General features: G+C 47.3%; 2 protein-coding genes across 3 annotated transcripts in view; both read left to right on the top strand.

Annotated features, from left to right (window-relative positions):
* The window catches only part of OXSR1 (oxidative stress responsive kinase 1), a 90,256-nt gene extending 79,441 nt beyond the window's left edge, over positions 1 to 10,815 (top strand). Inside the window, exons 12-18 of the mRNA XM_039726442.1 lie at positions 1,398 to 1,433; positions 3,053 to 3,226; positions 4,863 to 4,939; positions 5,790 to 5,842; positions 6,154 to 6,222; positions 7,098 to 7,162; positions 8,142 to 10,815. Of these exons, the coding sequence (XP_039582376.1) occupies positions 1,398 to 1,433; positions 3,053 to 3,226; positions 4,863 to 4,939; positions 5,790 to 5,842; positions 6,154 to 6,222; positions 7,098 to 7,162; positions 8,142 to 8,216 (549 nt within the window). The 3' untranslated portion in view covers positions 8,217 to 10,815. The remainder of the gene's footprint in view (positions 1 to 1,397; positions 1,434 to 3,052; positions 3,227 to 4,862; positions 4,940 to 5,789; positions 5,843 to 6,153; positions 6,223 to 7,097; positions 7,163 to 8,141) is intronic.
* Positions 10,816 to 12,079: 1,264 nt separating this feature from the next.
* Positions 12,080 to 18,754, top strand: SLC22A13 (solute carrier family 22 member 13). Of its 2 annotated transcripts, none has more exons than XM_039726507.1 (10): positions 12,080 to 12,475; positions 13,466 to 13,569; positions 13,899 to 14,053; positions 14,387 to 14,555; positions 14,988 to 15,108; positions 15,691 to 15,785; positions 16,089 to 16,303; positions 16,786 to 16,894; positions 17,021 to 17,231; positions 17,795 to 18,754. In XM_039726507.1, the coding sequence occupies exons 1-10, from the start codon at positions 12,104 to 12,106 to the stop codon at positions 17,888 to 17,890; spliced, it is 1,647 nt and encodes a 548-aa protein (XP_039582441.1). In that variant the 5' UTR covers positions 12,080 to 12,103; the 3' UTR covers positions 17,891 to 18,754. The 2 variants fall into 2 exon arrangements, with proteins under 2 accessions (XP_039582441.1, XP_039582442.1); XM_039726508.1 differs by having other exon boundaries at positions 17,025 to 17,231.
* Positions 18,755 to 25,407: the final 6,653 nt, after the last annotated feature.

The following is a 25,407-nucleotide window of genomic DNA, read 5'->3' on the forward strand; positions in this document are numbered from 1 at the left end:
TCAGCTGAGGGGTGGGGTCAGTGTTTCCATACTCATCTGTGCAGTGCTTAGCACACTGATATTTCCTTTTATGTAATTCCTTGAGGCATCCAGGTTCTCTTGGATATCAGCTTTGCTCCTGGAAGAACACTGTGGCCTGCAGATGTGGAGCAGGGCTGTTTCTCTGGGAGCAATGTTTTTCATCCCACCTGGTAACTGTCAAGTGAAGGCTGAGCACACTGAGGTGGATTTCAGGCTTTACCTTTCTGACTGTGTGACTTTTTCCCTGACACTGCCTACACACAGTCATGCTGAGGGAACTGTTCCTTCTCCCCCTGTCCAGAGGCCTTTTTGAAACTTGCTGTTCTGAGAGTAAGACTTTTAACCTTTTCTCACAAGAAGCCTCTGAGTCATATGTTACAAATTGCTCTGATCTGCACTCATTAAGGCAGTGGCCTCTGTTAGTGGAGAAACTCTCTCAGAGTAGGGGCATGATGAGCCTTAACGTTCTGCTGTCCTGCTTGTACTGTCCAAACAGCAACCTCTTAGACCATTATGTGGAGAAGGAACAGGGTTTTTTTATTGCCAGCATGGACCAAACCATCCCACCTATCTCCACTAACTGGACTTGTTGGAAGTCAAAGTTGCAGGTTCTCTTAATTGCAGGGCTTTCCAGGAATACTTGGCAATTCCCCCTGCTCATGTGGAACAGCTGGTGCAGTGTTGTCTTTGTTTTACTGATGAGCAAAAGTTGGTCACGTTGCTTTGCCTGCACTTTCCCCATTGTTCCCCGGTCTCTTTGTTTCACTGCTGAGTGTACAGCTACCTGTCAGTTCTCTGCTTTCTCTCACAAAGAGCACAGCAGAATGCAGGGCCCAAGGGCAGGGGGAGCAGGCCAGGGATTTCCTTCTAAAAAGTAGCACAGGCAAGGCTGATTCCTCCCTCCCACCCTACAAAGGTTCTGTATATTTTAAGCAAGTTGGTTGGGAAACTACCACCCTAAGTAAGTGAAGGGAACTTGTTTTCTATCAGAATTCTGCCAGGCAGATCTGTGTTTATCTTTTTTTGCCAGACTTGAGTAGCTTAAAATGGATTTTCCCATCTTGATGCTTAAGTAATTTGATCCAATCTGAGTGATCTTCAAGAGTCCTCGATTTTGCTAATGAGTAACAGCTGATAGCAACTTAGGGTATTGTGTGTCACTGTGGAAATACAGGGTCTGAAATGTGGCTGTGTTTCTGGGTGGTACAATGTGACAACAAATTGTGTGGTGTCCCTTTTATCATGCATCTTAATACACATGTGTAACTTCAAACAATTATGTAGGTTTCTCATGTTCAGTGTGGTTCTGACAAGTTCTCCTAGTCAGGAAGCTTCACTGTGGTCTAGGCAATGACATTTTTTTCTCTGTTTTTCAGTCTCCCAGAGTGAAAGAACCTGTACAGAACTCCGAGGTAAGTTAGAATTGCAAATGGCTTCTTGAAAAGATGACTCCTAGTTATTGCTGTTGTTTCAAGGAACGTGCTTTATTAGCCTTTGAAAGCAATATTATGTGAAGTAAAGCCAGTATCTAGCTGAGCTCTGTTTGAAGAGCTCCGTATAAAAGGAATCCTTGGCTGTGTAGTGCCAGGAGCTCTTCTTGAGGTAAGTTTGTTGTATGTCTTGTCAGCTTGCTGTGGCAAAAGTCTGTTTGTTGCAAGGTAATTAATTGGTCACAAGAATAATCTGAGCATAACAACTGTCTTCTCATTTCCTCCTTAAAAAAAAACCCCAAACTACACAAACCCAACAGAACACAATTTTAGGATGTCTGGTTTGCATTGTCTAATTCTCTGGTTTGGAACCTGTGCTCAGAACTGTGAAAGAACTCTGTAGTCCTATTTGATAGCAAACACAGCTTCAGTGGTAATTTATCATCTTTCTTCAGTTCTGAACTGTTTCTTACATTAGGAATATTAGTATGTCTCATCTTTCAGTGATAGGGACAGCTTATCTGCCAGAGACTGTGCTATGTCTGTCTTTTCCCTACCTGTGCTGAAAGATAAACAGAGCTGTCTCCTAAAAATTAGTCTTGGGTTGGGCTGTCCTGTTCTTCCTTCATTTGTTTCCAAGAAGTGTTTATAAAGGGAGACTTTGAGAAAGACTACAGTTCTGCACTGTAATTTGACATAAATTCTAAATTTAAAAAAAAAGCTGAAAACCAGAATCCCTTTGAAATGAATTTTCCTATTGGAAGTGTCCTGTCCAGGTTTGCAGCATTGAAGGTGATTTATATTTCCTCCAGCCTGCCAGAGTAAGCTGGAGGGCACACTGAAGTGCCATCAAGCTGACAGTTCTTTGGCTCCTGTGCCAAAATTGGTTTCTCTGTACAGAATAATAAGAGGTAAAAAAGAGATTAAATTTCCATTTAGCTCTTTTCCCCCACCCTCCAATTAATTTCATATGGATTTTTTTTTGTTTGCTTGGTTGGTTTTTTTTTTTTTTGCAAGAGACTAAAGTAAAGCCCAATCCTAAATCGTCTCTAGTGTGATTTGAAGAACTCTAAATTCACTTTCCATTGACACCCAAATTACCCTGACATTTCCTTGGTGAAAGGCTCAGTTGTCAATAGTTATCTCACTGCTTTGCTGGGGTTTGTTCTCTGAAAGGAAGAAGTCAAAGCAGGGCTCCTCTGCTCTGAGGGCATGGCTACTTGAAAATGCAAGTAGGACTCAGATTCCAGGAAAGAGGGAGACTGAAGGATACAGTGCTCTCATCCCAGCTGGATGTATCTAGGTACATGCAGCCTTGCCACAGAGTGTCATTTTTGTCCAAGATCACAGCCATGCTGGTGTCTTGGTTTACTGGTGAGTGGAACTTGCAAATGTCAGGACATAATGGGTCCCTGGACATATGGACACATTAAAGCCCTGAACACCAACTTGAGATCAGCATTCCCTGGAGGCCTGGGAATGACCTTGGCACTGAACTTCTCTAAGTGATTTATGTGGCAGACAAGCACTTCTGGGAAAGCTGGTGCTTGAATCAGAACTCTTGAGTTCCTTTTCTCACTAAAACTCCTTTTTGCTCACAGCTGTTTCCATCAGCTGAGCCTCCAGGTCCTTCACTCAATGCTCCAGCACAGGCACCTACTGAACTACCTCAGGCTGCAGGACAAGCACCTGCACAACCTCCAGCTGCTGTCCCTCCACCCAGCCAGGCTCCTCCAGCAGCCCCAGCAGCAGCAGCAGCCCCAGCAGCAGCCCAGGTAAGAGCAGATCCTTCCTGCCAGCTTTCAGGTTTGCCCTTAGCTGTGCTATTCCAGGTGTGCCAGAACAGTCTGAAACAGTGGAAGTTTGGCATTAAAATAGCTTTGATACTTAAATCAACCCCCTTCACATCTCTTTAAGAAGGCCAGTATTTAATCCCTGAATTTTATGCAGCAGTTGAAACACCAGCAGCAGTGAAGGCTGGAGCAGTGTTGGTGTCAGTGACACCTGGGACATGCACTAACAGAACATATGCCACTAGTGCCCAGTATCTTATTTATTGGTAGCTTGTCTTAAGCTGAACATCATGAACTTGTGTCAGGGTGTTCTTCTCTATAGCTTTTAATGTCAATATGCTCTTTTTTATAGCTCTGCATATATTCTTCCTCACAGCCTTATTGGTAGCTTGTCTTAAGCTGAACATCATGAACTTGTGTCAGGGTGTTATTCTCTATAGCTTTTAATGTCAATATATTTTTTATAGCTTTACATATATTCTTCCTCACAGCTCTCTGTGTCAGTGTGTGTTATTCTTTATGGCTCTCCTCTGGTACTTGTTGCTCAGTGGTTACTGTTTTGCAGAGCTCTGGGCTTCTCAGTGAACCCTTGTTTGTTTTTACTGACCTGGTGGTTTTCAGCTTCAGCAGAAACCAGGTTGTGATCAGAAGCCTTGAGCTGCATTGCTGGGCCAAAAGCACCTTGGAGTAAAATGCTAGTTTTAAACAAAGGGTTATTTTCCTTTTCTATTGTGAAAAAACAAAGTGGTCTAGATGAAAAACACTTTCTCAAGACTTCTAAGGGTTATTTTCCTTTTCTATTGTGAAAAAACAACTGGTCTAGATGAAAAACACTTTGTCAAGACTTCTGTGCTTAAATTATCAGCCTGGTGTTGTGTCTGTTTTGTTCCTGCAGGTATAAAGCCCTTGCCTCAGCATGGGCAGTACAGGTGACTGACCCTTCCCTGTTTTATTTGGGTTTTTTTGGTGGAGATGGAATAACACTTAGCTCTGTAGTGGAAATATCACAAGAGCTGTAACAAGTGCAGGGCAACTCCTGGATCCTCCCTACTGGAAATCTGCTGCTAACTAATATGAAATTATTTTGATTACATGTTCCAATAGTTACTCAGAAGTAATTTAGAATTGAAAATAGGCAGCTATAAAATTGCTGCTGGATGCTCTTAAAGCCTTTGATTTCATGGAAAAAAAGGTAACTGAGAGTACATGCTAATCTGCCAGTTCAATTTTTTCCTGATACAGTTGTATCAGGTTTTTAAATCAGATGTTTGGGGCAGGGATTAAAACACAGGAGCTATTGAGGCTGTCATGAATATCCAAAAACCTTAAGTTGTAATGCAAAGCAAGTAATCTTTTCACATTTAGCACTTCTGAGGTCTCTTGCTATTTTGGCATTTCTCAAAGTTGTGCAGCTTTTACTCTTTCCAAGACAATTGCAGAGACCCTGCTGTTAAAGTGTGAAGGTTCATTGATCTGTCATCTTTCTCATTGTAGTGCCATGATTCCATTAATGAGTCAAACTTTCACTTGTATCTACAGTTGATCAAGGTTACCTCTAGCTTTAAAACCAGAGCAAGGTATTGTTAACCTGCCTTAAAATGATGTAATCTTGTTGCAGGCCCCACCTACAGCCCCTGCTGCAGCTCCGGTACAGGAAGATGTGAGAGTCCCCATCAACCTTGTATTAAGGTTAAGGTAAGGACACAAAACTGACCTGTTCTGTTAACATGAGCCTTTGTAGACAGGCCCACTGGCACTCTTCTGTGCCTTTTAATTAATAGGGTGGTGGTTAAGAGTTTGTCAGCTTGGATTTCATCTGCTCTTCTGAAACTGCAACCTGGAAAAGCAGTTTATCACATCCACTTTGGTTTGGCAAAACCTGTATTGAAAGAGGTTTTTATATTTATGTAAACATTGCTAAACTGTCATGGAGTGGGAAAGGAACTATCTGGGTTCCCTAGAAGGATTCAGGGATCCAGGAGTGCTGGTCCATGTTAATCTTCATGCACAACTTCAGACTTCAGTCAGTTCTGAGAGTGAAGAGCTTTCACCCAGTTCAGGGAGTGGAATCTGGTCTGTGTCACTGGAAACAGGCAGAAAAAAGAATCTTTCTATGCTCATTGCACATGCTGCTGTTTCTCATTAAAAGAACCTGCCTCTCATCTCTGGAGGCATCCTGGTTGTTGGTGGACATTGGAGTGGGGAGTGTGAGCATCACTTCTATAATGTGTGTGCATCTGCAGCCAGTGAGCATTTTCCTCCTCTGGATATCTCTGCTGAGGGATCTGAGTTATTGAGACAGTGGAACAGCATGGCCTTGCAGCAGAGAGGTGGCACTCACCTATCCTGGACTGGCCCAGGCTCTGTCAGGTTGGGAGGCAGACTGTGCTGCTTCCACATGCACATCCAAGTGATGAGTTCCTGCCTTTGAGGGAGTAGAATGCAATGAATTCACAGGCTGGTTATTCAATGATAGCACTCTCTTTTGGCCACCTGTCATGCCATGAAATGGTCTCTTTTATATAAAATTCTCTTCTTTCCACAGGAATTCAAATAAAGAGCTCCATGATATTCGGTTTGAATTCACCCCAGGGAAAGGTGAGCTGGTGGGAAATTCCAGTGTGTGAAGAGGAAGTTTTGTGTTTGGTGTTGTGCTGAGTGTCTGTCCACACTGCCTTCCTAAAGGCTTGTTGTTGGGCTTGGAGCACTGCTGTAAAACTCATGGGTATGGCTAAAGTGCAGCCCTTCAGTGAATTCACAGCACCTGGTGTGCACCCTGATATCTGTCTGTTGTAAAGGGCACTTCTGCTGTGTGGTTTGTACAAGCTCCTTTAGGTTTCTGTGTGGTGCCTTCACCAGCTGGACAATTTCTGCTCTGTGGTGATGGCTCTTGGGTTTTTCCCCAACAGATACTGCAGATGGTGTGTCTCAGGAGCTCATTTCAGCAGGTCTTGTTGATGGCAGAGATCTGGTAATAGGTAATTACAAATTATTTTTTCTGCTCTAACCATTTCAGTCTTTTTTTTTTTTTTTGGCATGTTAAAAATGACCTGATTAGTGGGTGATAGGAACATTTCCTCTGGCCTTGTCTCTACCCTAGTGGCCCTGCACAACTGCTGTCAATTCTGGTGACAGTTCTGTGCCAACATGTAGGCAGCCCCCAGTTCACAAGAAGATGATTTAATTGTTAACATTGTGAAGCAAATGTTCCTTGTAATGCAGAATGAAGTCTAATTGATGCATTAGCCAAATCATTATCATCTGACAGAGATGCATCATCAATCTGCTGCACAAGCCTGTCCTGCTCACAGGTCCTGTGCAAGAGAGCTCTGGGACTGGAATCAGCCAGGTTTTTTGGGTTTAATTAGGGCTGGGGAAGGAAGTGTGAGTTGCCTGTGCCCTGGGGCAGCAGCACGAGTTGTATGGGGGGAACAGCTGCCTCCAACAGCAGTTTGCTAAATAAATGAATCCTCCTGTGCAGCAGGTGAGACTTAAACTGTCAGCACTGCCTGTGTATTCCAACTGCAGCAAGCAAAGCTGTTCCTTGTACACAGGAACAGCTGCTAGTGCAAAATTACCTGGATTTCCAGATGCAGTTTGGCATTTATTACTATTGACCCTATTACATCCTGGGAAAAAGAACTACCTCTGAAAGAGGAATGTAGGAACAACAACAGCATTTTCACAGTTCAAAATTTTAAGTAGACTGAATCTGATTGAGACCTAAACCTTTCCTATCAGTGTAAAAATTCAAAGTTTGTTAAGTAATAGAAAAAGGACTAATGAGTTTGGGATGTTTCTCTTCAGCCTGTCCTAATATTTGCCCATTTTCTTTGTGTCTGTGTGATTTCAGTTGCAGCTAATTTGCAGAAAATTGTGGAAGAGCCCCAGGCAAACAGATCCATCACTTTCAGACTGGTATTTATTCCTGTTCCCTAATTGATCAAGTTGTCTCTTGCAAGGAGAAGGCATTGCATGTAGATGTTTACTGCAGGCATCTGATGTATGCACTCTGAATCCTCCCTTCTTTCCCAAAGCCTCTTACTGGTTGTATAACTGTAGGCACTGCAGGCTCCCTGCTTGTATCCTCTGAGCAGCACCTGGGATAAATAAGCATGAGATTATGTGCTAATTAATATATGTAGATGTTGCAGAGGGGTATTTTTGGGGCTTGGGATGTGCACTTGCAGAAATATTTCAAGGCAGGTGAATGGGCTGAGAATTGCCACCGACTCCTTTTTTGGAGGAAGAGAATGAGGGAGGGTGCAGATACATAGTTTCTGAGGAAGAGATGGGGAAATGAAGGGAAAAAAAGGAAAATAAAAGTGATAGGCCAAAGAAGAGAGCCAAAACTGGGAGTAGAACAGGTGAATCTTTGAGGTGGTGAAATTCGTGGGGAGTTACAGTGGCAAAGCGAAGGCTTAACTAGGTTCATGGGAGTGAAGCTGTAAGTGCTTATTTTTTTACTCTTCCTTTAAGGAGTTTTACCCCGGTTACAAACTGGGAGTAGAACAGGTGAATCTTTGAGGTGGTGAAATTCGTGGGGAGTTACAGTGGCAAAGTGAAGGCTTAACCAGGTTCATGGGAGTGAAACTGTAAGTGCTTATTTTTCACTCTTCCTTTAAGGAGTTTTACCCCAGTTATTGCACATATAATGTCTAGTTGGAGCAGACATTGGCAAAACTTCAGTCCCAGCCCTTCATACCTTCAGAAAAAAACAAAGGCAGAAATACAAAAGCACTCCATTTTACCTTTGGGTAGTGCAAGCTGCTGAATACAGTGCAAAGCTGTCCTGTGGCTGCTTCCTGCCCCCACCCTGACTGATACACCTGCTTGTGGTTCCTGCTGGAAGGCAGAGCATGTGTGTTGCTATTTGGATCTCTCTTCCCTGTTTCAGGCATCTGGTGTCGACGGCTCAGAAATTCCGGATGATGGCAAACTTATAGGATTTGCACAGCTCAGCATCAGCTAAACATTGGTCCCAGGAGATGTTTCCCAACAGAGAACCCACATGTGCATATTCGTAATGCTTCTGTTAGCCTAAAAAAAAAACCACTACTGCCAAAGAATTGAACTACAGCCCCCTTCCTAGAAGCTTTAACATTTTCCTTAATAGGATCACAAACCTTCCTGAAATTACCGATGACGTTTACACCTTTTGTAAACAACTCTCATGTTTTTGTATCTGTCATCTCAAACATGCAGACCCAACACGTCATTGCCTGCATGTTCATTTTATTATTGCCTTACTTTAAAGAAAAATACTACTGAGTACGAAGCAGGGGGTTCCACTGCTCTGATGATCTTGCCTAAGTGTTTGCTTACATGTGGTTTCATTTTTTTTTCACTTGCTGTTTTTGCACAAGTTTTAATACTGAACGGATTTTTTTTTTTTTTTTTGTTCTTTACCTGCTTCTCCTTCTCTCTGAAACACCAATGTACGTGTTGTTTGGGTCACCTGGAGTGCTGAGAAATCTGCTTCTCTTTGGCTGTGTGATTTAAAACTGCTGGTTTGAATGCTTGCACCTGAGAAAGCAAGCAGAGTCTTAACCCACAGGAGGGAGAGCTTCCTTCCCTTGTGTTTGTGTTTTGGAGAACTTCCTTGACTTTGAGGTGTTAGAAGTCAGCTTCCCTATGTAAACTGCCTTAATTTTTTTTCTTTTTTCTTCATCATTTTGGTTCTCTCCACATGAGTGCCAGGCATGGCATGAGGGCTGAACCTTTTAATTTACATTCAGCAGTCCTTCCTGTTGCTTTCATTCTGCATCTTAGACATAGTCTGTTCTTGAAGCAGACCAGGGAGGCATTGCTGCCTGGAAACTGGTCTTTCAGATGGTGAACACAATATCCATGGTCACAGGGAGAGGAGATCTATGTCACTCTGCCTTTGGAACAGATGCACTTCTGAGTGGCCCTGAAACCCAGTTTGGTCATGCCTGGCTGGCCTCCCAACGTGTTCCCCAGTCCTTTGCAAGCTGGTACCCGTGGAACCATCCCTGTCGTGTTTTACAGCAATAAAGAATCACCAGTAGAGTGGCTGTACTGGGCAAAGGCAGGCACTGGGTTTGTCCCTCCTGCACTCAATCCCTTGGGTCGACGGGCTGCACGTCAGCCCAAGCCTCGACGTTTGATCAGGATGTCACTGCACCCCTGTCACACACGTATTTAGCTTTTCTTTCCATGTGGTGTTGAAGTTGAGTTTCTACATGAATAATATAAATTATGCTCTGAGTTTGATAAGAGACACTTGTAATGCAATATGTGAATAATAAATGGTGTTGACTCTTTTTTTTTTTCCTACTGTTTCACAGTTGGCCTTTGTAACTGCTTTTGGCTCTGGAGTGTTTTCTACACAGAAGTTGTAAGTCTGTAATTTAACATGCAGATGGAAACGAGCTTTGTTTCCATCAGACACAAACAATGCAGAAACAGAGCGGAATGACTAGGTTCAATTAGGACTTTTGTTCTGTTTCATTTTTTTGGGTTATTTTTTTTTTAATTTCCAAGTCTTCAGATGAACAATCTGTATTTATATCTTGTTCTCTATGAGCAGCTGTGGAAGCTTCCTGAATTGTGCATGTTCTTTTTTTACCGCCCCTGTTGCTTGTAGCCTCTGGGTGGATATTGGGTGTGTCCCCATGGGCTGTTTGCAGCCCCATGGCTGGTGAGTGTGAAGGGGAAGGAGAGGAAGATGAGAATTTGGGAGTGAGATCATCCTGGGGTGCTGAACTGGTGCTCTCTAGAGCCCGGCAAGCAAGTGCCCCATAGCAGGGAGTTGGTGGCTGGGTTGGCAAATATGTGTTGGCACCATTCCCTGTTGCCTGACACAAAGCACTCCCTACAGTGTCCCCCATTGAGCTTGTTGGCTTGGGAAGAGCAGGCTGGCACCTTGATTTTCCCATCACCCTGTGCTCAGTGTGGATGTGTTGGGAGCCTTTAGGATACAGAGACAAGGTAGTTGTGGTACAGTATTATTTTCCCTCTGCCTGCATGCCCTGGGGACCTCCTCATTCATTTGTGTACTGGTGCTGAGGAAGGTTAGGACTCAAACTGCTCAAATGGAACAATGCAGCATCTATTTATTGTTACTCCCCATTTTCCCAAAGCCAGGACTTAGAGAGCTTGAGCTCATGCTAACCCAAGGTTCCGTAGTTCTTTAATGGAGAAAATAAGCGAGGAAGAAGCTGATGGGTTTTGCTCTATGGATCTCCAGATCTTTTGGGTAGGGATCCAGAATATTTACTTGGGCTATTACAGTGCTAGACAACTGTCTTTTCTGATGTTGTTCCAGTAAGTGCCAATGCTGTTCATAATTGTTTTCCAGTGTCATTAAGAATTTGGTTTTCGTGCAAATTTCTGATCTGAACCTGGAAGCAGGTGGTAATTTTAAGTTAGTTCCTACTTTTAAGGACAATGCTCTGTTAATGAAAACGGATCCTCTTCACAACTTTGGTGTATTGTAGATTATAATGAAAGATGTAAAATAGTCAGGCTTTTTTTTCCTTTTTTGGACTTTGTATTTTACTGCATGTGTCTAATTTTTAATCAATAAAGAACAAATTGTCCATTGCCAGGTGTTTGATGTGTGGTTTGCTTGTCACTGGGTGGGTTGGCGTGTCTTGAGGAAGGGGTTTGTCTGAGTGGTGTCTGCAGCCCCTGGGGCATTTCTGTTTGGGAGGTTTGACAGCCCCCAGGAAGACTCATGGGGAAAGGGACATCAGCTCCAGGCTGGATGGGTCTGGTGGGAGGTGTGGAACTGGATGAGCTTTAAGGTGCCTTCCAACCCAAACCATTCCATGAGTGCATCTCTGCAGGAGTTGTGTGCAGAAATGGAGTCAGGAGGGCACTCAGGATGGTGCCCTGAGAGCTTGTCTGTAGCCAAGAGGTTTGCTCCAAGCTCTTCATGCAACTGGGAATGAGCTTCCCGTGTCCAGGAATGTCTCAGGATGCCACAGGCTGGTGTGAAAGTGGGAGGATTTATACCCTGACAAGTGGTGAGAGCATGAAGTGCACTCCCTCCTCTCCTCCACAATAATTGTTCTTTGTGGGTGCCCTGGTCAGCCCCAGTGGGGCATCCATGGTCTGTTTTCCAGTGTCCTTCTCATGGATCTGTGGGCAGCAGGAGTATCCAAATGGCTTTTGGGCATCTCATGGACATCTCAAAGGGGCCCCAGGCAAATGCTTTTCCTACATGAGGGATGGGCTGAGCAGTGCTGGACTCGCGTTCTCGATGATCATTTTAGGCATTTCATCTTCAAGCACCATTGCCCTGTGTCAGATTTCTCCATCCTTTACCCTTTCCCCAAGTCCTTCCCGCATTTAGCTCCCAGCAGCTGCAGGGTGGCCCAGAACTGGTGGAAAGAGACATCCTGTGCCTGGCTTGTGTTGCACAGGGAAGCTGCAAAAGATGAAGGGAATGACAGCTCCCATCCCCTGGAATCACAATGAACTGGCTGCCCTTCCTCATCTCTGGTCCTGCCCATCCATTAACATAATTCCCTTTGCTCCTCTGGGCTGTTCCCAGCTCTGCATCACACTGGGCTTGTTTTGGCCCCTCTGAACCTGGCTTTCCTGAGTGGTTCAGCAATTGCAGCCATTGTAGTCACTGTGGAGAAGAGTCTGTTCCCTGTCCATGCCACCTGGCCCTGGCAGAGGAGCTGGCCCAGGTTCCCTGAAGCAGGGGTCCTTCTGCTCCAGCCAGCACTGGATGTTTGTGGGTGGAGCAGGGATGATTAATATATTACATGGTGTACTTCTAGTGACTGCCTATGGCTGCAGAGCTTATCTGAGGTTTAAACATTAATTCCAGCCCCCTGGGAAGTCTGTCCCAGCACTGTCCTGTCCCAGACACAGCCACCAATGTCAGGTGTCGGGGAAATTTTGAAAGCAATTGGTGATTTTGGGCGACTCCAGAAATGCCTGGTGCTGCTCTCCGTGATCCCCTGCCTCAGTGTGGCTTTCCACCAGTTTTGCCAGCTTTTCATGGTGGTGGAAGTGCCTCACCACTGTGACACCAGCTGGATCCGCGCCGTCGGCCCCAACCTGACGGAGGAAGAGCAGCTGAACCTCACCCTGCCCCGCGGCGCCGACGGGGAGTTTGAGCAGTGCTCCATGTTCTCCCCGGTCGACTGGGACCTGGATGCCATCCTGGCCTACGGGCTGAACCACACGCAGAAGTGCAGCAGTGGCTGGGTGTACCCCTCAGAGCAGCCACCGTCCCTGCTGACCGAGGTCTGTGCTTGCTGCTTGATGAGACAGGGCTGTGGAAGGGATGGGACACCCAAACGGCCACAGTTCCCCCAGAGCTGGTGCCTGACCATCATGCAGTTGGGATTTACAGCAGGTGTGGGTTGGGGACCTTGGCTCCACCATGCGGGCCCCAGGTGTGGTTCTGGAGAGGGTGCAGGCTGTGACAGAGGTGACAGTGGGGACATGAATCACTCCTGGAGGGACCTCCTGCCCCTGGGTTTCCCCATCCCTCTGAATACAGGGGTTAACTTTGCAATTTAATAGCATGGAATGGCTTGGCTTGGAAGGGTCCTTTGAAAGTCACCTAGTCCAACGCCCAACATCACAATTGTTGGCTGAGAAAGATGCAAGATTAAGATAAAGGACAGTAGGTTTTGATTAAATATTAGGAAGAAATTCTTCACTGTTAGGTAGTGAAGCCTAGCACAGGTTGCCCAGAGAAGCTGTGTCTGTCCCATCCCTGGAAGTGTTCAAGGCCGGGTTGGATGGAGTTTTGATCTGTCTGGTCTAGTTCTAGGTGCCCTGCCCATGGCAAGAGAGTTCAAATTAGATGATCTTTAATGTCCCTTCCAACCCAAACCATTTTATGGTTCTATGATCCTTCCTATGTCACTCCTTCCATTAATATCCTCTGGATACTGACAATTGCAGGACATCTGTTTAACAGAAACTGCTTATCCCAGGAATCAGCATTGCATCCTTTCCCCTCTGGGAGCTCAGGTGGTCTGGCAGGAAGCAAGCTGCTGCTTCTGTCCCCAGGCCCACCTAAAGCAAAATTTGCTGACCAGGAGGCTCCCCTGGTTGGCTGGGCTGGACAAGGGGGACTCCTGCAGGTCCCAGTGCATGACAGAGGATTCCCACTGAGTGCCCCAAGAGCTTGTCCCACCTCTGCCTTGTGTGCCCTGTGCATACTGTGGGGATTCACATCCTTGGAAGTGGGGATACCAAAGCATCTCCTTCTCCTTTCTCCAGTTTGACCTGGTGTGTGACAGGAAGGACCTCAATGACATTGCCCAGGCCATCTACATGGCAGGGCTGCTCCTGGGATCCATGATCTTTGGGCCTCTGAGTGACAGGTGAGGAGCCACAACCCCCTGCCCAGGGTCTGTGCAAAGCCAGCACGGCACAGACCAGGTGGTGTGAGCCTGTCTGGACTGTGCACCCTGTGCATTTTGTTACCACTTCTCCCTACAGGGACCTGACCAAAGTCCTCCGGTCCCATGAGGACATGGCCACACAGGGAGGGGAAGGGAGAGAGACACAGCATGTGTGTACAGTGCTTGTCACCCCACAGTCTACTCTGAGCCTTATCAGGGTGATAAAAATCACTGTATAACCTGCTGGGCTCCTTGCCATCTCCATGGGGTCTCCAGACACTGATTGTGTCTTCCCTGTTTCTCCCCAGGATCGGCCGCCGCCCAGTCATTCTGATCTCCGTCTTCCTCCAGGGCTTGTTTGGCCTGGGAATTGCCTTTGTGCCCCATTTCTATGTGTACATGGCCTTCAGGTGTGTGGTGGGGGCCTCCGTGTCAGGGATCACCATGACAATACTGGCCTTAGGTGAGTAGGATGCCCTTGCCCTGGGGCATCTCAAGATGCAATAGATAATTCTTCAAAGAAATAAAAATATTTATGTTTGACAAGAAAAACACCATGGTGAGGACGATCTTGGTCTTCACTGTCCTTTGGTACTTTGGCAACTTCTCAGCCCTCAGTCAGAGCTTTGGGGAGCATCTCTCTCCAGCCAGTGCTCACAGGAGGGCAAGGGGAGAGTGTCCCAGAACAGGAGGCCAGTCTAATCCTCACCTGCAGAATAATTCTTCCCCAGGGAAACACCTGTTTGCCTCAGGGGAAATAATTTGGATGGCTCTGAGCCTTCCTTCTTCCTTTCAGCTACGGAATGGATCGGTGTCTCCTCCCGGCCAAAGGCAGTGCTCACCTCTCACTGCTGTTTTGCCATCGGGCAGATGATTTTGGCTGGTTTGAGTTACGGAATTCGCAACTGGAGGCTGCTGCAAATTGCAGGATCTGTTCCTATATTTGCCTATTTCTTCTGTATTGGGTAAGTCGGATGTGGACAGAGCTCCTGCAGACATGACAGCGGTTGTGAGGGTGTGAGTGAGGAGGAGGCAGCAGCTCAGAACCAAGCTGGGTGTTTCCCATTGGAGTGCAGGTGCTGGAGGAGCTGCTGCAGAGCTCAGCACATCTCCCTGGGCACTGCACTGCTGAGAGCAGCAGCTGCTTTGCTTCAGCTCTCCAAATGTGGCCTTTGGAGCCTACATTTAGGCTGTTCAGACCCATTGATCCCATGGGCCTTTCACTTTAGAGTTGGGCTTGATGATCCTTGTGGGTCCCTTCCATCGCAGAGGATTCTGTGGTTCCAGGATCTGATTCTCTGGTGATTCCAAGGCTTGCTGGACATGGTCCCAGAGAAAGGGGCTGTGGGGGATCTCAGCAGGACACAGCAGCATGTGCTGGCCTCCTCTCGTGGCAGGGTGCTCCCAGAGTCAGCTCGCTGGCTGGTGACCAAGGGCAGAATCGAGGAAGCCAAGAAGGTCCTGCAGAAGGCGGCAGCCACCAACAAGCGCAGCCTCCCAGCAGAGCTCCTGCAGCAGGTACTGGGGGTTCCTGTCCTCAGACACTGCCCTGGGCCTTGCAGCAGCCCCGGGAGCTCAGCTCATCCCAGAAGCATCTCTGCCTTCCCACTGGGGATGCTCTGCCCATGGGCTGTGGGGGACTCCAGCTCCCCATGAGTTCCACAGGGATGAGGTCAGGGAAGAGGCCCAGCTTCTGCTGAGGCTCAGCCTGGAGCTTTCTGGGTCCTCTGGGCATGTGGGAAGGACTGAAAGGCTTCCCTGCCTTTTTTCCTGTGAGGATTCCAGGAGTGGGACTGATGAGCACAGAGTCTCTCTTGTGTTTGTGAGTTTCCATGCAGAAATGCCTGGAGGGGAGTTCCCTCCTTGCCCACCCCAAAATTCCTACACTGGGGAGATGTTCATCCTGAGGAACCTCTCAGTCACCACCCCCTGTGCTGGGCACCCAGAGGGCAGAGGCAGGAGCCCAGCCCCACTGGGCTGCCCTCCCTGTCAGAGCACTGGCCTGTCCCATTGAGGCTTTCCATGGACTGCAGGTGGAAAAGGAGCCTGACATGGCTTTCATTTTCCTGCTCTGACTCTTTGACTTTCTGTGTTTCGAAGCTGAAGCCTGAGAAAGAAGTCAAGTCTGGAGGTTTCCTGGATCTCTTTCGGAAGAAGCACCTGCGGAAGGTGACTTTAATCATGTCATGTGCCTGGTAAGACACTCCCTGGTTCATTCTTCCTTAACTTCCAGGTGAAAGAAAGGAAGGGATTGAATTAGTCATTAAGAAATTCACCTTGTGAAATTTTAGTGTTTTTTGGGTGTTTCTGCTTCTGGCTGTTTAAGGTGCTTTGTGGGGAAGGTTATAGCATTTCCAGCTTTGGCAGGCCTGTGGTGTTCCTCTGGTTTTACAACTCCTGGGAAATGCTGTGGCTTGGTCAAAATGTTGTCATTGGAGATCAATGCTGCCTTTCCTCATGGCTGACGTGTGCTCAGTGCCACCCTGCCTGGCTTTCAGGTTTGTGAACAGCTTTGTCTACTACGGGCTGAGTCTGAATGTGACAAATTTTGGCCTGGACATCTACCTGACTCAGCTGGCCTTTGGAGCAGTGGAAATCCCAGCCCGTGTTGGTTGTATCTTCACTCTGCAGAGGTTCGGGAGGAGGAAGACGCAGGTCGTTCTCCTGGTGCTGAGTGGCCTGATGTGCCTGATCATCACCGGCATCCCTGAAGGTGAACCACCTCATCCCACACAGAGAGGATATCCTCTGGGACAGGGAGGCACACAGCCCCAACCCTTCCCTTGCTGGTTCTGTCCTCCCAGCCAGGGTGGCTCACAACCCTCTAGGCCTGAGCTGACCCTGGCCACAGGGGCCTGGCCAAACCCACTGGGCCCAAACCAAAAAAAATGGGCCCTGTGGGTTCAACCCATTTTCTTGCTGATGGCGACAGTGGAGGGCAGAGCTGAGCCCAGTAGGCCCCCTGTCAACAGAGCTGTGCTCTGGGAAAATCAGTCCCTGGGGAGGTGAGATGATGGATGCAGAGTGCACTGAAAGTGGCCACCAGGCCAGAGCAGCCTGGTCCATGCCCAGACACTGTCAGAGGCCATGGCTCCCTGCAGGTGACACAGTTTCCCTGCAATCCCCAGTTGCCATCCGTGAGTGGTGCTGAGCCCTCCCCCATCCCACAGCAGCCATCTCTCCTCCTCCCCTCAGACCAGCCCGTGGCAACCACCGTCCTGGCCACCATTGGCAAGTTTGCCGCCTCAGCCTCCTTCTCCACCTCCTACGTCTATGCTGCTGAGCTCTTCCCCACGGTTGTCAGGTGAGCTCTCCCCACACTTTGGAGCCTCCTTCTGCCACAGCTGGCAGTGATGGTGGGGCAGGAGCCCTCTTGCCCCCGTGGTGGCCCGGGGGTGCTGACCCAGCCCACGCCTCCCCGTGTCCCCAGGCAGACGGGCGTGGGGCTGTGCTCCATGGCGGCGCGGGTGGCCGGGATCCTGGCCCCGCTGGTCCGCCTGCTGGGCCAGCACCACCGGGCCATCCCCATGGCCATCTTCGGCAGCACCCCCGTGCTGGGCGGGCTGCTCTGCGTCCTGCTGCCCGAGACCGGCGGCACCGACCTGGCAGACGACACCGGGGACGGCCACCCCCCGGCTGAGGTGGGTCCCTGGTGCTGCCTCTGGGGTGGGGACATGGGCAGCCCCTTGGCATTGCATGTGCTGGGGGTTCCCTTGGGAGTTACAGAGGTGGGAGGGAATGGAATGGGGCTGTGCCGCTGTGGAGGGAGGGGAGGAGACCCCATAATCCTGCATGTGGAGGTCATCCCTTCATTCCTGTCCATGGGATACAACAGCCAGTGCTTCCTCCTTCTGCCCTCCTCGGGGAAGCACTGGTTCCTTGCAGCCACATCCTCTAGCTTTCACCCTCTCATAGCTCCCACCCCTCATTCCCCATGGGACCAGGTGGAATTGCACCCCAATAATTTTGTCTTGCTGGGAGATGGGTGTCCACAGGAACAGTTGTCATAGCTCCCACCCCTCATTCCCCATGGGACCAGGTGGAATTGCACCCCAATAATTTTGTTGTCTCGATGGGAGAAGGGTGTTCACAGGAACAGTCAGGAATGGGATTCAAGTTGCTGAAGGCTGCTTGTCTCAGGGACAGCTGCCATCAGCTCTTCGCACACCTTTCCTTGCTTTTACACCCTTTTCCCTTTCACCAGGTCTGTGAAAATGCCACCAGCAGCTCTCAGAATGGGCAGGTGAAAGGAAAAGATGGTGGCCAAGACAATGAGAGCACGAAGACCACGTACTTCTAGCTGTGTCTGCAGGTGGCTGTGGATAAAGGCAGCCCAGGGCTGTGTGGGCACTGAGGACAGGCAGGGTCTCTCCACCACAGGACATTGTCTTTGCTTAGGCCATCACTGCCAGTTCTTGGGTTTCCTTGTCTTTTTTGCCTTCCTATCTCCCTCTGCAGCTTGTCCTCAGGCACTGCAGGCTGTTACTGGGGTCCAACAGTGCTCCCATCAGAGAAGATTAGGTGCTTTTTACTTGAGGGAAAAAAAGAAAGAAATTAAGAATTAGAGTGGAGGCACTTCCTCTGTGTTTTTCCTGTTATGTCTCCAGGAAGGTGAGACTGTAAACTTTGTCCAGTGAGACACCCACTAGAGCATTGAATAAACTTGCAAGAGAGAACTGGGCTCACTAACAGGGGAGCTGGAGCAGATGCAGCACTGAAAATAATCTCACACTTGCAAGGAGTGATTTATCGTGTCTGTCTAGCAAGATCATCCCCTTCTCTCATAAAAACACTCCTTTTTTTTTGTAAATTTGAGATACTCAGCTAAGAAAAAAAAATGTGATGGAAGAAACAGCATGCAGGGAGCAAGAATGTCTAACAGGCAGCAGAATTTTCTCTTCAGTGCTGGTGGCTTTGAATTGATGCCTGTCATGATGCTTTGGGCATGGAAAATGGTGCTGTTGGGCTGCAGTGTAGGATGAAATTGATTTGTCCATTCCAGGAAACTGAGGGATATTGTGACAGTTGATCTCTTAGAAAAAGTACAAAGCTTTCTGGGAAATGTCAAGTCTTTTCCACTCTGTTCTAATCTATTCCTTTTTTGCTGGATCCATTTTGTCTTTAAAAATTTAGGACCACTTTTGTCTTATATTGTGAAGAAAACAATTTGTTACAAAGCTTTCTGGGAAATGTCAAGTCTTTTCCACTCTGTTCTAATCTATTCCTTTTTTGCTGGATCCATTTTGTCTTTAAAAGATTTAGGACCACTTTTGTCTTATACTGTAAAGACAAAAATGTGGTTTTCCTGTGCTTCCTTTCATATTATCTCATGCCCCTCAATCCAACATTCTTTTCCCACTGGATGGGTGCAGAAGAAGCCTGGAGTTTTACATGGTGGTTCTCCATCTTTGACCGTACAGTTCAAAAGGTTTTTTTGGTAGTGTCAAGAATGTTAAACCACAGTATTTCTTCTCTCCATTGTCATGCCTACATGTTTTCCCTGGACCAAAGTACCTCATGGATATTCAGTTTGATCACAACAGAGTTTTGGATAAAAGCAGTGCCACGTGACATTGTCCTGCCAGGAGGGACTGGCTGTGGTGTCATTTTCTCTCTGGCACTGCTTTTCGGAGGATTTGCTGTGGTGCTCATCTTCAGTACCCCAGAACAAAGGAGTCCAGTCCTTTGTCCTTTCATTGGAAAAGGCTGGGGAGTGCCTCCTTCAGGCTTTTATGGAAAACAAGGCATTGAGGGTAAAGGCTGAGGGAAGAGCTTGGAGCTAAATGTTCAGTTATTGAAGGAGCCTCTTTGGAAATTGTACTCTGAGACTCTCTGTTTTGGCTCATTTCACAAATAAAGGCATCCAAGCACAGCTGATGTACTTCTGCTTCCAGCTCATTTGTGCCTCCAGTAGGCTGAAGATCCATTTCATGGAATCTTGGAGTGGTTTGGGTGGGAAGGGACACTCTCCACTATCCCAGGTTGCTCCAAGCCACATCCAGCTTTGCCTTGGCCACTTCCAGGGATGGGGCAATGTTCTGGTTTAGGGCAAATTTATGAGCAAACTTCTAAAGGGGTTCCTCTAGAAAGTAGATTCAAGAGGCCTCTCCCCCAGCTGGTTTGAGAAAATATTTCCTTGGAGAAAAGTGAAAAAAACCTGTTTTTTTAAAAAGCAAAGTATTTGCAAGCATAAAAAATGAATAATATTAAACAGTAAAACCTCTTGCTCTTCTAAATAGATGGCAAATTTAGAAAGTCCTTCTTGTGGGGTGTAGCTTGGCTCACTCAGTCTCTTATTAGTCCCTCCTGCACTGGAAATGCCACATCCTGGGCCCCAGTGGGCCACAGGTGTGAGCTCCCCGTGTTCTTCTGGGTTTTCAGTCCAGAGAAGGGCTGAATAGTTCCAAGAAAAAGAAAAACCACAGCCTGGGAAGCATTTCTGCCTCAGCTAGCTAAAAACTAACTAAAAGTAGAAGAGAGCTCTCTCCCCCTGTCTGTGCTGCAGACAACAGTCCAGGAGAAGATGTGGGGGAGCAAGAGCAGTTTCTGATAACAAACTGTGCTCTTCTCCCCCCTTCACTTTCTGAACCAGCCTAAAGGTGCAGAACTTAATATCCAGCATAAACAGAACACGTGACTGGGGATACAAGAATCATAAAGCCACCCTAGCACAGGCAGCTACAGCTTCTCTGGGCAACCTGGTGATGCCAGGGCATCACCACCCTCACAGGGAAGAATTTCTTCCTCACATCTAATCTGTATCTCCCCTCTGTCAGTTTTATGCCATTCCAACTTGTTCACTCCATGCTCTTGTTCCAAGGCCCTCTCCAGCTCTCCTGGAGCCCCTTTAGGCACTGGAAGGGGCTCTGAGGTCTCCCTGGAGCCTTCTCCTCTCCTGGCAGAGCCATCCAAACTCTCTCAGCCTTTCCTTATTGTAGGAGAGGTTCTTCAATCCCTCTAATCATCTTTTTGGCCTCCTCTGGACTCACTCCAACAACTCTGTGTTATATTTTATCTGCTCTTCTCTGGATCACTGAATCTTCTGAGTTTCAATACCCTTGGGCTGTGCAATTGAAGAGCACCTGAACAGCTTGACTCATGTTTTGCCCAGCTCAGCACAAGTGGGAGGATGTCCAATGTTTTTGCAGTGCCTTGATGTCACTCCTAGCCAGACCACACGTGGCCTTGCACTGTATTGAGCAGAGGTGACAGCTCAAAAGGGAGGTAGGAGTGCTGGAACAGCACGTGGGAATGCAAACATAAACCTGTGGGAATGCAAACACACTTCTGCATGCACACAGTGGGGTGTTCTGGGCTCTCATGATTGTGAGGCCATGGACACAGGGTAAAATGGGAGCTAAGGAAAAACAAAGGCAAAGAGGATGATTCCATATTGAAGGGAGGGAGCCAAAAATTTAACAAGGTGATGAGGACAAAACGGGGTAGAGAGGTGTAGCTGGGAAGAGCAGGTTTTCTCATTTAAAGACAAATTTAGGAGAAAATGCTCTGGAATGAGTGTTTCTGCTAAAGAAAAAAAGGCTTCAGTAATCCCTTTTCCTGTCAATGAGAAAATTGATACCAGTGGGTGAAAGTGAAAAAAACAACTGTTTATTGACAAAGTGCCCACATGGCAAAGGAAAAAAAATGAACAAATGCTAGCTACTGAACTGTCAGAACATTACCCCCACCACACACACAGCCACCCCCCACAGCAGAACCAAAATGCCAGGGAAAGAAACAAACAGACCAGCTGTGTGACAGGAGGAACAAAATGGCACCAGCTTTTTTGTCTCGGGGTAGGAAAAAAGTTCATGCAGCAGCTCGGGCAAAACAGATGGGAACCTGCTGAACCTCTGGCGTTGGTCTCTTCCTCAGAGCAAATGAAGTTGGTGGATTTTGGTGTCTTTGCTCTTGTTGGTTCAGCTTTTCCTGAGGTCTTGGGCTAGACAGAGCAGCTCCTGCAGGCAGGAGCCTGATTGGCTTCTGGCAATTGTGTGATGTTGGACCAAAACCAAGGTGAACAATTCAAGAAAAAAAACAAAAGCCACCAAAGGATTGCTGCTGCAGTCTCTTCAGGCCAGGAAAAGTGGAAAAACAAGTTTCTTGCTTAAGCTAACAAAAAACCCAAGCTAGCTAAGCAACAGTCTTGGGGTGATTTTATGATGATGCTCTATTTCCTGTCTGTTTTATGCCCAGAAATGGTGTAAAACATTGTAGATTTAAGATGGATCTGGGGAGGAGGATCAGGAGCTTGGGAGCCCCAGTGAGGGCTTTGTTCAAAGACTGACTTGGTTTGCAAAGACAGGTGTCTGCTAAGAAAGGCAGGAGCCTCCCTTGAAATGGAAAATGTAAACCCCCTCCCTCTGAATTATTAGGATTTTTAAATTAAGGGGCTCTCAGGCAAAGATATGGGAATAGGAATAACAGTTATTTATTAGGAAAATAAAAATAAAAATGCAGTGATACAAAACACCACTGCCAGAGTCAGAGCAGGAGCTGCCCCTGTGGGTCAGGGTGGTGGCACAGTCCCATCCCATGGGGGCTCAGCCCTCCTGCAGTGCCAGCTGTGCTTCTGCTGGAGCAGGGATCCTGCACAAGGCTGCAGTTTTCCTCTGCAGCTCCAGGGCTGCTGGAGATGGGCCTGCTCTTCCTCTGGGAATGCAGGGCAGCAGAAAGCTGCTCCTCTGGGAATGCAGTGGGCAAAGGCTGCTGTGCTGTTCCAGGCTCAGATTGTATCCAGGTAGGAATGCTTGGCTCCTGCCCTGGGCGGAGCATCTCCCCATGGGATGCTGGAATTTGATCAGCCCTGCAGGGACACTCAGTGGCCATGGACAGCAGAGATCTCCTGGGGGAAGGATGAGTCCTGGAAGAGACAAAGAAAACTGCTCCGCCTAGCTTTAATGGCTGACCCATAAACAGAAGATAACTGCCCCACCTGGTTCTAACAGATGGCAACAGAAAACACCCCAGCCACATCTTGCATTGCAATTTAAGGCTCAGTCCCAGATGTGCTCAGTGCCCTGCCGTGGACATTGGCAGCTACTTTGTTGCTTAACTAACCTTTTTTTTGGTTGCTTAAACAAGAAGTTCCTTTTTTCTTTCCCCACCTTTTCCCCTGATCTGCAGCAGCGATCCTCCATTTTTATTCTTGAACTCTTTTGGCTTGGTTTTTGGTCTATAGTCAGACAATTGCCAAAATGGACCAGGACCTGCAGGGGACCAGCGGGAGCCGCTCCAAGCCTGAGACCTCTGAAAAGAAAGCTGAACCAAAAAGAAAAAGTTCACCAAAATCCACCAACTTCATCTGCTGTGAGGAGGAGACCAATGCCAGAGGTTCAGCAGGTTCCCATCTGGTTGCTATGTGAACTCCTTTTTTTTTTTTCCCCCCCATCCCTGAGACAAAGGGGCCACTGCCGTTTTTGCCTTCCCAGCCAAGTGGCCAGCCAGCCTGTTTATTTCTTCCCTGGACATTTTGAGGTTTTTTGTTGAGTTAGGGGTAAGGTTCTGAAAATAAATATCTAGCATTTATTCAGTCTTTTTCTGTGCCTTGCAGGTACCTTGCTTTGTTATAAGCAGGGTTGTTTTCACTTTCACCCACTGGTATTAATTTCTCTTTTGTTGGCAAAAGGTATTACTGAAGCCCTTCTCTTGGAAGAAACATTAATTCCAATGCATTTTCTCCTACATTTGTCTCTAATTTTTTTTTTTTTTTTTTTTTCCCCCATCCCTGAGACAAAGGGGGCACTGTCATTTTTGCCTTCCCAGCCAAGTGGCCAGCCAGCCTGTTTATTTCTTCCCTGGACATTTTGAGGTTTTTTGTTGAGTTAGGGGTAAGGTTCTGAAAATAAATATCTAGCATTTATTCAGTCTTTTTCTGTGCCTTGCAGGTACCTTGCTTTGTTATAAGCAGGGTTGTTTTCACTTTCACCCACTGGTATTAATTTCTCTTTTGTTGGCAAAAGGTATTACTGAAGCCCTTCTCTTGGAAGAAACATTAATTCCAATGCATTTTCTCCTACATTTGTCTCTAAACCAAGACAACAGCAAAGTCACGTCCAATGTGCACTGCACCCAGCACACCCTGGAGTGAATCTTTGAACAAAACCTGTGCAGGAGCCTCCAAGGCTCACATCCATCTCCCTGATCAACCTTAAAGTACAGCAGCCATTTCTGGACATAGAGGAGATGATCAGGAATACAGTATCATCATAAAATCACCCCCAGACACAGAAGCAGAGCCAAAACAGCTCCTGTTGTCAGAGGAGCCCCACAGGGACCACTGAGATAATCAGCACATTTTCAGTGTCAGTGACACCAACAAACTATGCGGAAATCCTGGCTGTGGGACAGAGGTGTCAGGATCGTGGACCTTCCCCTTTACCTAGAGGACATCACCCTCTCCTTTCACCTGTCCCCATGCTGGGATGCTCCAGGTCCATGAGAAGAGCAAAGCTTGCAAAAAGGAACCCAGCAGGGAATGGCTGAGGAGGTGAGGAGATGAGCATTGAAGCTGCTCTCCTGACTGTGCAAGAAGCCATGGAATCATTGGTTCATTTAGGGTGGAAAAGACTTCTAAGACCACTAGCTCCAGCCGTCATCCCAGATCCACCATGAAACCATGTTCCTAAATGACACAGCTCTGTGTCTTTTAGATAGCCCCAAGGATGGTGACTCCACCAGAGGTCTGGAAAGCCTGTTCCAGTGTTGGACAACCCTTGTCGAGAAGAAATTTTCCCTATTATCCAATTTAAACCTCCCGTGGTGCAGCTTGGGACCATTTCCACTTGTTCTGTCATTTGTTACTTGGGAGAAGAGACTGACCCTCTCCTGGCCACATCCTCCTCTCAGGGATTTGAAAAGAGTGAGAAAGTGCCCCCTGAGCCTCCTCTTCTCCAGGCTGAGCTTCCCCAGCTCCCTCAGCTGCTCCAGGTGCTCCAGCCCCTTCCCCAGATCCCTTCCCTCCAGTGCCAAAGCCCAGATCTTGCAAAATCCCGATCCCATCTCCAGACATGGCCAAGTTCCACGTGACTGGGGTGATTTTGTGCACCAAAGCCAAAGCACGAAATTAATATCAGCTCCAGGCACATCTGGCCTGGACTCGGGACACACCAGCCCTCAAACCACCATTTAAGAGAGCACAGAGATTGGAAACCAAAGGGTGCAGCAAATCTGAGTGAGCAGCCTTCTCCTTCTTTGAGAGCAGTGATTTGTTTGAGGAGATGGATTCATCAGAGGGCACTGAAATACATCCTATTCTGGCAAACAAATTAGCCGACAAGAGGAGCCCACCCTTCTCTTCCTTTTGCATGACACTCGATGACACTAAAATGTCATGACTGAGCTGGCAGCAGCCAACTAAAGGTCGCTGTAAAAGGCTCACCATGACTGAGGAAAACTGTCCAAATAACCACACAGTTTGGAATCGAATTGCAGAATTCCCATGCAATTCAGAAAACTTCTAAAGTTGCTAGTAGAGAAAATAAATGCAGATTGCTCATTGGAAGACTTTGAAAAAAGAAAAAAGTCCTTATTGAACTCAGCCACTCTGCTTTCACACTCTGTTTTTGCATTGTTTGTGTCTGATGGAAACAAAGCTCGTTTCCATCTGCATGTTAAATTACAGACTTACAACTTCTGTGTAGAAAACTCTCCAGAGCCAAAAGCAGTTACAAAGGCCAACTGTGAAACAGTAGGAAAAAAAAGTCAACACCATTTATTATTCACATACATATTTTCTTTGCCTTAAATTTGCAGATTTGGATATCTTTTTCCCCTTAAATTCAGAGTTCCCTGTACCCACCTCCTCTAGAGGTTGTT

Source organism: Passer montanus, unplaced genomic scaffold (genome assembly GCF_014805655.1).
Source record: "Passer montanus isolate IOZ18808 unplaced genomic scaffold, ASM1480565v1 scaffold59, whole genome shotgun sequence".
In the NCBI taxonomy this organism is placed as follows: domain Eukaryota; kingdom Metazoa; phylum Chordata; class Aves; order Passeriformes; family Passeridae; genus Passer; species Passer montanus.

What these genes read in the sequence shown, in the direction of transcription:
- SLC22A13 (XM_039726507.1), top strand. Translation starts at nt 12,104, where the DNA reads ATGTCAGGTGTCGGGGAAATTTTGAAAGCAATTGGTGATTTTGGGCGA. An exon ending in CATGACAATACTGGCCTTAG is followed by an intron (nt 14,054 to 14,386) that starts GTGAGTAGGATG and finishes TCTTCCTTTCAG; the next exon opens with CTACGGAATGGATCGGTGTC. An exon ending in GCCTATTTCTTCTGTATTGG is followed by an intron (nt 14,556 to 14,987) that starts GTAAGTCGGATG and finishes CTCTCGTGGCAG; the next exon opens with GGTGCTCCCAGAGTCAGCTC.